This window comes from Rana temporaria, chromosome 6, assembly GCF_905171775.1.
Source record: "Rana temporaria chromosome 6, aRanTem1.1, whole genome shotgun sequence".
NCBI lineage: Eukaryota > Metazoa > Chordata > Amphibia > Anura > Ranidae > Rana > Rana temporaria.
Window position 1 is genome coordinate 6,509,171 of NC_053494.1, and position 14,868 is coordinate 6,524,038.

Genomic DNA, 14,868 nt, shown 5'->3' on the forward strand with positions numbered 1-14,868 from the left:
AATTTACAGACATAATGGAATAAGTGTAAAAACATTTCATTGAGCTGAGTCATATTGACTAATAGTACTACTATTAATATCATTTCATTGATAAAACAAAAACACCAAAATGCATAACAGAAGGACCATTTGGTTATTTGTTATGAATTTGGGTGTTTGGTTTTATTAATGAAAGGATATTATTAGTTACGTAGTACTTTTATGAATTAGTCAATATGACTCAGCTCAATTAGATATGTTTACCCTTATTCCATCATGTCTGTAAATTGTTTATTGTACAGTGGAACCTCGGATTATGAGCATAATCCGTTCCAGGAGAATTCTTGTAATCCAAAGCACTTGCATATCAAAGCAAGTTTCCCCATAGTAGTCAATGAAAACAAAGATAATTAGTTTTGCATTGACTTCTATGGCATGCAATACCGCATGTGGCCAGAGGTGGGGGGGCACCGGAGAGCCTCAGAAATACTCGGGGACAGCTCGGCTGATCACGGAAACCCTTGGAAAGGTTTAGAAACACCCGGGAATGGAGTATTTTCTAATGTTTCAGAGTATTTCCACCGGCGCCCCTCGTACCTCTGGCCAAATGCGGTACTGCACACCCCAATAGCTTGAATTTTGCTCGTGTTGTGAGACAACACTCGCAAACCGAGTAAAGTAGTTGTAGTTGAAAATGTTGAAAATGACCCCCCTTGCCCTATGGAGCGGACGCCCATGGTTTCAGTAGTTGTTGTTTCAGTAGTTGTTTTCAGTAGTTGTTGTTTCAATAGTTGTTGTTTCAGTAGTTGTTTTCAGTAGTTGTTGTTTCAGAAGTTGTTTTCAGTATTTGTTGTTTCAGAAGTTGTTTTCAGTAGTTGTTTCAGTAGTTGTTGTTTCGGTAGTTGTTGTTTTCAGTAGTTGTTTTCAGTAGTTGTTGTTTTCAGTAGTTGTTTTCAGTAGTTGTTTTCATTAGTTGTTGTTTCAGTAGTTGTTTTCAGTAGTTGTTGTTTCAGTAGTTGTTGTTTCAGTAGTTGTTTTCAGTAGTTGTTGTTTTCAGTAGTTGTTGTTTCAGTAGTTGTTGTTTTCAGTAGTTGTTGTTTTCAGTAGTTGTTGTTTCAGTAGTTGTTGTTTTCAGTAGTTGTTGTTTTCAGTAGTTGTTGTTTTCAGTAGTTGTTTTCAGTAGTTGTTGTTTCAGTAGTTGTTGTTTCAGTAGATGTTGTTTTCAGTAGTTGTTGTTTTCAGTAGATGTTGTTTTCAGTAGTTGTTGTTTTCAGTAGTTGTTGTTTCAGTACTGTAGTTGTTGTTTCAGTAGTTGTTGTTTTCAGTAGTTGTTGTTTCAGTAGTTGTTTTCAGTAGTTGTTGTTTCAGTAGTTGTTTTCAGTAGTTGTTGTTTCGGTAGTTGTTGTTTCAGTAGTTGTTTTCAGTAGTTGTTGTTTTCAGTAGTTGTTGTTTCAGTAGTAGTTGTTTCAGTAATTGTTGTTTCAGTAGTTGTTTTCAGTAGTTGTTGTTTTCAGTAGTTGTTGTTTCAGTAGTTGTTGTTTCAGTAGTTGTTTTCAGTAGTTGTTGTTTTCAGTAGTTGTTGTTTCAGTAGTAGTTGTTTCAGTAATTGTTGTTTCAGTAGTTGTTTTCAGTAGTTGTTGTTTTCAGTAGTTGTTGTTTCAGTAGTTGTTTTCAGTAGTTGTTGTTTCAGTAGTTGTTTTCAGTAGTTGTTGTTTTCAGTAGTTGTTGTTTCAGTAGTTGTTTTCAGTAGTTGTTGTTTTCAGTAGTTGTTGTTTCAGTAGTAGTTGTTTCAGTAATTGTTGTTTCAGTAGTTGTTTTCAGTAGTTGTTGTTTTCAGTAGTTGTTGTTTCCAGTAGTTGTTGTTTTCAGTAGTTGTTGTTTCAGTAGTTGTTTTCAGTAGTTGTTGTTTCAGTAGTTGTTTTCAGTAGTTGTTGTTTCGGTAGTTGTTGTTTTCAGTAGTTGTTGTTTCAGTAGTTGTTGTTTCAGTAGTTGTTGTTTCAGTAGTTGTTTTCAGTAGTTGTTGTTTTCAGTAGTTGTTGTTTCAGTAGTAGTTGTTTCAGTAATTGTTGTTTCAGTAGTTGTTTTCAGTAGTTGTTGTTGTTTGTGTCAGTTATAACTAAGCTATTACTATTAAATTATAGGTATTGTAATTTCCTTTTAAATTTGGCTGCTAGAGAACGTAATGAATACAAATTTATCCGAAGTTAAGAATTATCCAAAATAACGGATGCCGCATCTGAACAAATGGAACATAACAAATTAATAATTATAAATAACACTGGGCCATATTCTCTCTAAATATCCGCCTGCTGCACTTAGGGCACTTACACTCCGCTGTCCCAACTTACTGGAGCAGGTGTTGTATTCCCCAAACACTTGCTCCATAAGTTGGGACAGCGGAGTGTAAGTGTCCCGGCGTAGCCTGGCGGATCTCCAAGGGGGCGGCTTCTATTCAAATGAAGCGCGCCCCCGATGCGAAAGAACTGGGCATGCGCCGGGCTGCAAAAAGCCCAGTGCGCATGCTCCAGTTCTCGGCGGAAAACGTCAATGGTGCCGACGTGTGCGTCATTGACGTAAAGTCGTATTCAAGAACGACTTACGTAAACGGCGTACCCGACGAAAAAACACGACGGGGACCCGACGCCATCCGTAACATGGCCTACGCGAGACTTGCGGAAACTTACCCCTCATATAGCAGGAGTAAGTTTCCGCTTACGCAAACGACGTTAGCGACGGTTACGCGACGCGAACACGTTCGGGAATCGGCGTAGAAGGATCATTTGCATACGCAAATGACTCCTTCACGTAAATGCCATCTAGCGGCGGCCGGCGTCATTGCATTTAAGATCCGTCAGTGTAAGTGACTTACAGATGGCGGATCTTAAGTGTATCTATGCAAAAATGATTCTAAGAATCAGGAGCATAGATACACGGGCCAAAAAAGGGAATTACGATGGAGTATCCTGAGTTACTCCATCGTAACTTCACTGAGAATATGGCCCTCTAATAATAAAAATGTTTTTTTATTACTATTATTATTATTATTATTATTATTATTATTATTATTATTATTATTAATTATTATTATTATTATTATTAATAATTAATTCCGTTCTACTTGTGACATTCGTTTTTTTGGATTATTCGTAACCTCAGGTAAATTTTCTGTTTGTTACATTAACTAACAGCCAAATTTGAAACGAAATTAAAATACCTATAGTTGAATATTTAGCTATTGTTATTTAGTTAGTTAGTAAGTAAAAACCCATCAGGGTTTACTTCCTCTTTAAAGGATCCTTTGGATATCACGTCACTTATGGACTTCCTTGCTTTTTATACATATATACTTTCTTTATTCATATTCACAATTTTATTTTAGCGCAGTTAATTTTTGATTCATTGTTTATGATGTGTGTATCTCACTTGAAAATTGCAGCTTGCACGGTCACATTTATTTATGATATCAGTCACACATTGCATTATTTTTGATAGCGCTGTATTATTCTTTGATTACAAAACATATATATAATTCCAGTCACAATACAGACATATTTTAATTGCAAACATCAAGAAAAATGATCTTTAATTATTGAAAATAAACTAGTGCCCCAGGGCGACGTCATCTGTGATGAAACGCGTAGGAAGTTACACAGGTAAAAAAAAAAACTTAAGTCCTTCAAGATCAATAAAAAAAGACAGTTCCTGGTTATAAGCTTAGAATCAGAATAGAAAGAGCCAAACTTGTACAATGGTGGTGAAAATGTCCAGTGGTCGTCCCTTCATTGCCAGTTTCACCTGTAATGATAATGGAGTCTCCTCCACATGCATTTGTTGATGGAGATTTACCTGTTATTTTGCTAAATGGACAGACTGGGCCACTGATGATGTAGTCTCCACCACATGGATTTGTTGGCGAGGGAATATCTGTCACGTTGGCAAAGTTTACCTGCACATAACTGCTGATCCAGGCTTGATACGCCGTCACTAGAGTGTAGACTCCAGGGCGGTTTTGCTTGGCACAACCCTCTCCCCAGCTCACCAGTCCAACTTGGTACCAGACACCTTGGACTTTGCACACCAGTGGTCCTCCAGAGTCACCCTGGAACACAACAGTATTCCTTAGTTAGACTTTCTTTTTGTCTATCTACTCTACACTACTCAGGGACACTTGAGTTCCTTCACATCAAACTGATCAAACCATGTCTCTATGGAGCTGGCTTTGTGCAGAGTCATGATGAAGCAAATAAAATGGTCTTCCCAAACTGTTACAAGTATAAAATTGCACAATTGTCCAAAATGTTTTTGTATGCTGTTATATTGGGGTTAAATTCCTATTGACAACGTCACGTATGACGAAAAGCGTCTGGAGGTACTGACGTCACCACGCTGTCTCATTTTACCTTCGAAATGTAAGTGCAATTATTTGTATTGCGCAATAAATTATTACCTAGACAGTATCACGATATAGTCACTTTTTTCTCTTTTTTGGGCTGACTACTGAACAATACGATATGGAGCTTATGGTTATGGGCTTGTGAGTCATTACCACCATCCATCCAGGGTTCCCTGAGATCTTCTGCACAAGCAAAGGCCTTGGCTGGGCTATAGCCACATGCCTGGTTTGTTTGCTTTCTGGTAAGCACATTTTCTATAAGGTAGCTGTAACGGAATGGCCCGTGGGACCCAGAGGCTCTTGAAGGATACGGGGTACTCCTGGTTCAGCTTCACCAGTGACTCTTGTGTCTAGGTTTATCCTATGTCCACTAGGGGCATAGGATGACTGAGAACTGATATCATGGATTACATGAGATGGGACAGTAATGATAATTCATGTATTGCAGGATATCTTGAAATATTACAAGTTGTTCATTCTGACCCCAACAGGTCAATAGAGTGTCTCCTTCAATGTGGAACATAGACTTTTGAGATGTTAATTGATATTAATCACCTCCAGCTACCTGGCTGTAGTGATGAAAGCTTGCTGTGATTGCATTCTATTGTCTATTGTGTTAATTAAGTCTGGCTCATAAGATATTTCATGGTGCTATGCTAACTAACCCTGTATTGTGTGAAAGTTCTATTGATGATAATATGTGTTGTGAGTTAGCACACTCTAAAGGTCAGACGTCTGACTTATGTTCACTAAAGGAATGTGTATTGTGTAGCAGGTGAGAATAGCTTATCGCGGAGTCAGAAAGTCTGTCTAAGATGTGGATTGAGGGGGACACGTTAGCACCCACTGTGTGATATTGTGGGTGGAGTGTGTCATTGTCCCTTTAATTACAACACTGTAGCTGCTGACTTTTAATAAGGACACTTACCAGTCCAGGGAGCCCGTAATGTCGGCCCCCCGAGGACAATCCGTCCATCGGATCGGGTGCAGGCGCCTCCATTGCAACTAAGGGAAACCGGTGGTGGAGCCTTACGGCTTCACTGCCGGTTTCCGACTGCGCATGCGTGAGCCCCGCGGAGCTTTGTGAATGGCCAGCTTGTCTTCTGGGACACATACAGGTCCCAGAAGACAGCGGGGGTGTTCGGGGACGAAGAGGACATGAAGTCCTGGGCCGCAGCCCAGCCAAAACGGAAGTACACTTATACTTCCAAAAAAGTACTATTGGAAATAAATTCAATATCCAAAAACGAGGGGTGGAGAGGTGGTCTTTTGTTTAAGACCACCTCTCAAAAGTGGGTGGAACTCCACTTTAAAAAATGAGGTCTTGTTATCTCATTCTCTGTTATAGAGTATTGTTTCTTTATTATATGCAATATTGTACTGATTGATGTTTGTTTTATCAATTTGTAGTTTCACCTGGATCATTCTAATAAATTTAAGATTAAAGAAATATGGTATCTGAAGTTTATGGAGCGGGAAGGTTTAGTTCTCTGTCCTAAAGACAGAGCACACATCCTATTAGCCTTTAGTAAACCCTATAGTGTATCGAATGGCCAATGCCAATGGCTTAATACTATCCGTGCTTTGATTTGCATCTTCTGTATAACATAAGTGTCACCTACCTCACAGGAGTCCTTCTGTCCATTTCTATAGCCAGCACATATCTTCTCATCTTGAATAATGATGGTATTGGCATTTTCTGGACTCCCTATATGATACATCTGGTCACATGTCTTGTAGTCAATTAGTGGAACCATGACCTTTTGAAGAATCCCATTGGCAGGCATTAACCCTGGTAATACACCAAAATATAAGATGATAAAAACCACAGGATAAAACATGGTTTATATCCTACTTCTTGGATATTTTTTGCCCATTAGGAAGGACAATTTATTGTCTCTCTATGTCTGCATGTGCTCCTGGTCCACTAATTGGTAGATTTTGTGTGACAGATCCAACCCACCTTACAGAGACCCACAGTGGCCAAAAAATAGGACTGATATAAAATAGGACACACGATCGGAATTTCTGACAACAAAACCGTGGATTTTTTTTTTAGACGGAATTTTGGCTTAAACTTGTGTTACATACACACGGTCACACAAATGTTGTCGAAAAATTTCCAAACGCGGTCACGTACAACACTATTACGAGCCGAGAAAAATTAAGTTCAATGATTCCGAGCATGCGTAGGATTTTTGTGTGTCGGACGATTTGCATAGAGACGATTGGGATTTCCGACAAGAACTTTTGCCGTCGGAAAATTTGAGAACCAGCTCTCAAATTTTTGCTGTCCGGAATTCCGACAGAAAATGTCAGATGGGGCCTACACACGGTCGGAATTTCCAAACGAGAGCTCACATCGAACATTTCTTGTTGGAAATTCCGGATTGGATGATGGAAAGCTCCCTCAAACTCAATGGATCCAAAACAGAACTTCTCTTTCTCCACGCAAACCGAAAGACAAACCCTAGGACGACATGGACACCACCCACCTACCTTGGAAAAACCATCACCCCGATCACCAAAGTCAAAAGCCTCTGAGTCATCTTTGACTCAGACGTGACTATGGACGCACAAATAGGATCAGTAGTCAGCGGTTCTCACCATCTTCTCCGCTTGCTGCATAGACTCATCCCCTTCATCCCAGAAGAGGACACAGGAGTAGTAGTTGGAACAATTATCATTTCCCGACTCGACTACGCAAACTCCCTCTACCTAGGACTACCCAAATACCAGATTTCTCATCTACAAGTCGTCCAGAACACGGCAGCCAGACTGGTAACGGGAAAAAAAAACTGGAAATCAATCACCCTGTCCCTGAGGACTCTCCATTGGCTACCTGTAAAGTATCGGGTTACATTCAATACCCTCTGTCTCACCCACAAATGCACACAAGGAAACATACCTCAATACTTATGCAAGAAAATAAAACACTACACCCCTAATCGCGCCCTCCGATCAACTAACCAAAACCTCCTCCACATCCCCAAGACCCGCTACAAATCTAAAGGTGAACGAAGATTCGCAGTCCAAGGACCACAGCTGTAGAACGCTCTACCCACGAACATCCACATGGAAGAAAACCATCGGGCCTTCAGGAAAAAAACTTAAAGCGGATCTCCACCCTAAAGTGATGTCGCGCTGATCGGCACCCTCCCCCCTCCGGTGTCACATTTGACACCTTTCAGGGGGGAGGGGGGTGCAGATACCTGTCTACAGACAGGTATTTGCACCCACTTCCGGCCACACGTCACGAGCAAAAGACGGGTTTTTTCTGACATCCCGTCCGTCCCCCGTTGTGTGCTGGGAACACTCGGCTCCCAGCACACAGCGGGAGCCAAATGGCGGGCGCAGCGCGACTCGCGCATGCGCCGTAGGGAACCGGGCAGTGAAGCCGGAGCTCTTCACATCCTGGTTCCCTCACCGTGGATGGAGGGCGGAGCAGCAGGGTGACGAGCGATCGCTCGTCCTCTGCTGCGGACAGCGCTGGACTCCAGGACAGGTAAGTGTCCTAATATTAAAAGTCAGCAGCTGCAGTATTTGTAGCTGCTGGCTTTTAATATTTTTTTTGAGCGCACATCCGCTTTAAGACCACCCTCTTTTGAAGGATCAGGACAACATTGGACACTAAACGCCTTGAGGCGATTTAGTTCGCATTTGTAGCGCTATACAAGTTACTCACTCACTCGCTCACCCTAAAAGCCTAGTCTTGTAAAAAAATGAAGGCTGTTATAGCCAAAAAAGTGGGTTAACTCCTTATAAATGCCTATGGTTTTGGAATAGAATGTCCAACAAGCTCATATTAACACCTATGGTTTTAAAAAAGGATGTCCTTCAAGCTCATATGGGTGTGATGGTCAGGTGTCCACAAACTATTGGCTATATAGTGTATGCACAGGCTTGGCTTGGACGTCATTAGAAAAAAGAATTGGTGTAAAATAAACAGGATTTTGGATGCATCCTTGCAATTTAACCAACTTACCATTATAGGATGTTTTTCCCCAACCAGTCACCCAGCATTCCATGCCACATGGGAAGGTGATGAAAGAAGATGGCAAACAGATTGGCATAATGTATTGGGTGAAAGTGATCAGATTGGCCAGCTTTAGTAGAGCGATGTCCCCAACTGATCCAGTACTTTTGTATTTGGTGTGTACAATGATTGCTGCTATATCAGAAGCAATTGTAAAATCGGTATCTGCGTCCAGCTGGTTCATGCCCAGATAAACTTTATAATCCTCCGGCCGTTCGGACCTGTGAATGACACAGAAAGGAACAATAAAAGGTAACAGGTGGAAAGACCACAGGTGAGAGAATGACAGAAAATAACCTACAATAGGAGAGATGCAAAGACAAGAAAAGGAAAGATAGGACACTACAAAGGGAGAGATGGAGAGGCCATAGATGAGAGAAGGAGAGAAGAGACACTACAAGTGGAGAGATGGAGAGGCCATAGATGAGAGAAGGAGAGAAGAGACACTACAAAGGGAGAGATGGAGAGGCCATAGATGAGAGAAGGAGAGAAGAGACACTACAAAGGGAGAGATGGAGAGGCCATAGATGAGAGAAGGAGAGAAGAGACACTACAAAGGGAGAGATGGAGAGGCCATAGATGAGAGAAGGAGAGAAGAGACACTACAAAGGGAGAGATGGAGAGGCCATAGATGAGAGAAGGAGAGAAGAGACACTACAAAGGGAGAGATGGAGAGGCCATAGATGAGAGAAGGAGAGAAGAGACACTACAAATGGAGAGATGGAGAGGCCATAGATGAGAGAAGGAGAGAAGAGACACTACAAAGGGAGAGATGGAGAGGCCATAGATGAGAGAAGGAGAGAAGAGACACTACAAAGGGAGAGATGGAGAGGCCATAGATGAGAGAAGGAGAGAAGAGACACTACAAAGGGAGAGATGGAGAGGCTATAGATGAGAGAAGGAGAGAAGAGACACTACAAAGGGAGAGATGGAGAGGCCATAGATGAGAGAAGGAGGGAGAGACACTACAAAGGGAGAGATGGAGAGGCCATAGATGAGAGAAGGAGAGAAGAGACACTACAAAGGGAGAGGTGGAGAAGCCATAGATGAGAGAAGGAGAGAAGAGACACTACAAAGGGAGAGATGGAGAGGCCATAGATTAGAGAAGGAGAGAAGAGACACTACAAAGGGAGAGATGGAGAGGCCATAGATGAGAGAAGGAGAGAAGAGACACTACAAAGGGAGAGATGGAGAGGCCATAGATGAGAGAAGGAGAGAAGAGACACTACAAAGGGAGAGATGAAGATGCCATAGATGAGAGAAGGAGAGAAGAGACACTACAAAGGGAGAGATGGAGAGGCCATAGATGAGAGAAGGAGAGAAGAGACACTACAAAGGGAGAGATGGAAAGGCCATAGATGAGAGAAGGAGAGAAGAGACACTACAAAGGGAGAGATGGAGAGGCCATAGATGAGAGAAGGAGAGAAGAGACACTACAAGTGGAGAGATGAAAAGACAAAGGTGAGAAAGAGAAAATAAATAACAAAAGGAAATAAAGGGAAAGACCAAAGGTAAGAGAAGAAGAGAAGACAATGTACAAAGGAAACAATTTAAAGACGAAAGAAGGAAAGAAAAGAAACTACAAGTGGAGAGATGGAAAGACAGGCGAAAGGGAGAAATGGAAAGAAGAGACACTACAAGGGAATAGATGGAAATACCGAAGGTGAGAGGAAGGGGGAAGACAACCTACAAGGGGAGAGATGAAAAAGGGTGAGAGAGAGAGGTAGAGGAGACATATGAATTGAGAACAAAAGAGAGAAAAAAGAGTGGGGAGGAGACATTGAGGGACAGAGAAAAGCAAGGGGGAGAACTGAGGGATGGGAACAAAGAAGGAAAGATCGGTTGAGTGGAGCCTAGGTGAAACTGAGAGGACATCTTTTACCCTTGTAGAAATGTTTTTTTTTTTTTTATTGGTAATTATAGCTATACATAAATGTACAAATGCACAGTATATAAAAAAGGAAAGAAAATACAATGTACTACTCACACACTAAAGCAGTGGGCTGCAGTCAGCATCCAGCGGGAGGAGATCAGGGAACCCCCACAGTTCTGTTGACCCCTAAAGTAGACATTGACCTGCCATGGCCACTCACGATTTACAGAATCTGTGCCACCAACAATTCGGCTTGAGACCCCTGGGAAGCCAAACACCGAACTGTCCGCCGTAGACCCGGAACTGGACAACGCTGTTTGAAAGTAGAGAAACAAAGCAGAATGGCTCGATTTTCATACCAGGTTCCACAAAGACAACTTTAAATTTGCAATTTTGTTAATACCGTTCGTTGAGATAGATGACAATCCAGATGACCTGGTAGTAAGAAGAGCCGGCAAAACTGTGATCCTTGAAGTGTTGTTTATTGGTACATCAGAGTGACAATAAAACAATCATACCGACGCGTTTCGTCAATAGCCTTAGTCTAGATGACCTGCTTCTTCTTTTCTTTAAATTCATTTGCTACATTTCTGCCTGTTTTAAAACCTCATCCTGCTAGTACTGATCTCCTTTGGAGAAAGTGCTTGTTTTATTTGTTTAATAACCCAACAGGAGTTGCCTTGTCCCCTTTAGTAGGCTACCATTAAAAGTCTGAGAACGTATAAAGTATCACCTCTTAAGCATACAACCCATATTTTGCCATCAAAGTTCAGTCCAAAGAGGACCCATTCACACCTATACATTTTGATTCCCAGTAAAGCAGAGGTTTACATGCAGCGGCCTTGACATTCATTGGCCCCACACCCTAAAAAAAAATGCATGTTATAAGGGTTTTCCAGTAAATCACATTACACCTCTCCAAAGCAATTACAGAACACATGGTAATGGAGGTATATAGGGGTGAAACGAATTAAACAGATCAGAAATTCACGGGTTACTTTGAGGGCCCATTCCTTTTTTATGAACATCAATGCATATATGAAAGTTAGCCATTGTTCAAAATTGTGTTAGTTCACATCTGGGCAATACAGTTACGTATATTGTCCATTATTTGATACACTGAGGCACGTAAGGCCCCATTCACACAGGGGGGCTGTTACTGTTTATATGTGCAAGACCATGCCCGGTTCCCAGTGGTTAGCTGCAGGTGGCAGTCCCATTGAAAGCAATAGAAGACATCCAGGGCTGTGATAAGCTGTGTGGGGCTGTCCGCCCCCCATTGCTTTCAGTTGGGGAGCTTTCCCACAGCTAATCGCTTGAAACCCCCCTCCGGGTCTTGCACATGAAGTCGGTAAGGGCCCCAGGCACAAGTGTGAACAGGGCCTTATAGGGCTTGCTGATGGCAATAGCGGGACTTGAATTTGTATTATTGGTAATAATGCATGTCATAAATCCTTCTTATTGCCTGTCAGTGTTTTAATATAATAAGTCGAGGATTCATACCATAAAGTCCCATCTATCCACCTCCTGCTCCAACATGTTTCACCCTGCAAAGGGCTTAATCATGGAGACATACAAGTATATGGCTAAAAACTTCTGGGGCGCAATTATTTAGTTTTTGTTTAATTCCACTTTAAGTCTACAGTCCCCCCTCACACCTCTACGCACTCAGCCTCCCTACACACCCATAGACAGTAAGCTGGCCCCCCCACACACACACCTCTACTCACTCAGCCCCCTACACACCCATAGACACTAAGTTGCCCCCCCACACACACACCTCTATGCACTCAGCCTCCCTACACACCCGTAGACACTCAACTGCCCCCACACACACACGTTTACGCACTCAGCCCCCTCACACCTCTATGCACTCACCCCCTCACACCTCTATGCACTCACCCCTAACACCTCTATGCACTGAGTCCCCCCCCACACCTCTACACACTCAGTCCCCAACACACCTCTACACACTCAGCCCCCCTCACACCTCTATGCCCCCCGTAGACATGCAGCTGCCCCCCACACACACACACACCTGTACACACTCAGCTCCCCGCCCCCCCTCCACACACACACACACCTGTACACACTCAGCACCCCCCCACACACACACCTGTACACACTCAGCTCCCCACCCCCCCCCCACACACACACACCTGTACACACTCAGCTGCCCCCCCACACACACACACACCTCTACCTGTACATACTCAACTGCCCCCCCTGTACACAAACAGCCTCCTACCCCCACTTGTAAGGTGGTCTTCCTAGTCCCAGGTCCTGTTTCTACATGTCCCTGTGAGACAAGAGAATAGCTGCAATCCAAAATATAGTACACACGAGGGGTGCACACATGCAGGAAGCAGCCAGAGGTGGCAGTAAAGAGCCTGACTGTGAGCTGAATAACACAGATGAGCAGCCGCTGCTGACACGCACGAATATAGAGAGCCAGCCGCAGCTACAGAGCATCTGCCCCGCCTTGCCCCATCCCTAATAGCTGGCCTGACACCCCCCCAATGTGTGGCACCCGGGGCGGCCCGCTCCCTGCCCCCCCCCATAGGTACGCCACTGAATCTGGCTTCACTGTGTCATTGACCTTCAGGTTGGAGTTTGGTAAACCCTAAAAATAAAAATAAATCCTGACTTTGCCACTTTTTATTAGAAATACATTTTTGGGGAAAATGTGATTCAGAACAACTAAATAACATCATTCAGAGAAAAGTATGTAGTAAAAGGAATATTGTACTTACCTGTGGTTATAGTGATCAGCGCAGCAAGCACCACCATTGCCGTAGTAGAGTTTTTTTTCCTCTGATTTTTCACTTTGTAATTCCTGGAAATGAAGATGGGACTTGAGTCGCTTCTCTAATATAGCCATAGAGTGCAATTGTGAAGTGACCGATGGTTTGACACAAATATCATGTCTTGTATGTTATTAAACCTAACACTCAGATCAAAACAATTTAACCCTTCCATTACACATAATCTTTACTATTCCATGACTCAAAGCTGGGAGTTCAGGAACCAGAGAAAGGGTTGATGGTACATGTTTTGTTTTCATGTCACTGTGACTTGAGCTTTACTCATCGCTGGCCTACTTCCCCAGATCCTACTTCTCTTCCTCTTCCTCATGTCTGTTGTTCATTGGCAGACTTTATACACATTTTCCAATCAAATCATTTTAAAAGCAAACATTTGCATGATTTGATAATTGATTTTTTTTCTGAACAGGTACAATTCACTTTTTTAGCTCTTTGGAGCATTTATGCAAATATCATAATGCTTTCAGGGGTAGATGTCAGCCTGAAATGTTGGGCTCTAGTAGTTGTATTGTCATGCAGACCACCCTAGGTAATGCCCACATGTGATGCTGAACTGAAATCCAATGAATGAAAGGGGCAAGCCAGATACAGTCAGGCAGGAAATTAAAAGGCTATATGATTTTGGGCATCCTTTAGCCAGGAACTGAAGTGAACTCCCATCTGATGTGCCACATCCCCTAAGGATTCATTGTGAGTGTGACAGGAGTCACTTTGGGTGGGAGGTTTGTGCAACTCAGCTTACCTTGGAAAGCTCTGAAAACACTGTGTCCAGCTTCCCCGACCCCTCTTATGTGTAAATCACCCTGTGTCTTTAATAGGAAGACAGGGTGACCGAGAATTCCAGTCTGATCTGTACTATTTGTACTCTTTGCTGGGTCGTTTGGGGTGTGGTTGTATTTCATTGTTCTGTTGTGTCTGTCTGCCTTAGGAGAAAGTTATTACGGGATGTATATTAGTATTTGTGTTCCTGGCATGTAGACTGGGGTGCACGGTGTAGAGGGGAGGGGCGGATTCCTATAGCAGCCCCCCCGCTGATAAGACTGATTACTGATGAGAATTTGAATACACCTGACATGTGTGTCTATTGTGATTGGACAGTTCACCCCACCCTGAATCCAAGGGAAGAGGGGGAAGTGTCTGAGTTGAATATCTGTTTTAACATGTGCTTGAATAAAGCTAGTCTGCTGGTTTTTACCTTACATTTAAGTACTGTAGTGCCCCTGGACGACGTCATCTGTGACGAAACGACGTAGGGAGGAGCGGCGTGCTGACGATACCGCAACCAAAAAACGCAAGGTCCCGTAACATACAAATATTGAAACGCTATTTTTATCTACACAAATGTGGGTGGATTATTGTTTTTTATGGTTTTAATAAAGTGCTTATAGCTTGATTACGCTATGTGAGCCTTTCTTCTTTGCTCTACTATATGGAACTGCTGGGCTGCTGAGCTACGAATTCCACTGAAATTCACTTAACTAGGAAGTGGAGGGATTATGTTGGGAGTTATAGAGACCTTGGCTGGGGTGTAAGCCACAAGTGATTCTGATCTCCTTTAAACGAGATCAGGAAATCTGGTAAGCGGCAGTATATTCATTGGTGGAGGAAACTTCTCTCTATCTGAGACCATCACTATTTCTTTGGGTGTTTTTGTTTGTTTGAAGTCACAGACATCACGTTTGGAGAGGACTTTTCTATTGAAACTAACACCTGGATCATCAGATTTTTTGGACTTTATACTTACTTTATTTTTAAATTTTCA

General features: G+C 42.6%; 1 protein-coding gene across 1 annotated transcript in view; it reads right to left on the reverse strand.

Moving 5' to 3' along the window:
- The window catches only part of LOC120944328, a 35,694-nt gene extending 22,530 nt beyond the window's left edge, over positions 1–13,164 (reverse strand). The window contains exons 1-5 of the mRNA XM_040358380.1: positions 13,035–13,164; positions 10,396–10,594; positions 8,358–8,629; positions 5,995–6,164; positions 3,689–4,078 (exon numbers count right to left, since the gene is read on the reverse strand). Of these exons, the coding sequence (XP_040214314.1) occupies positions 3,689–4,078; positions 5,995–6,164; positions 8,358–8,629; positions 10,396–10,594; positions 13,035–13,071 (1,068 nt within the window). The 5' untranslated portion in view covers positions 13,072–13,164. The remainder of the gene's footprint in view (positions 1–3,688; positions 4,079–5,994; positions 6,165–8,357; positions 8,630–10,395; positions 10,595–13,034) is intronic.
- Between the last annotated feature and the right edge of the window lie 1,704 nt (positions 13,165–14,868).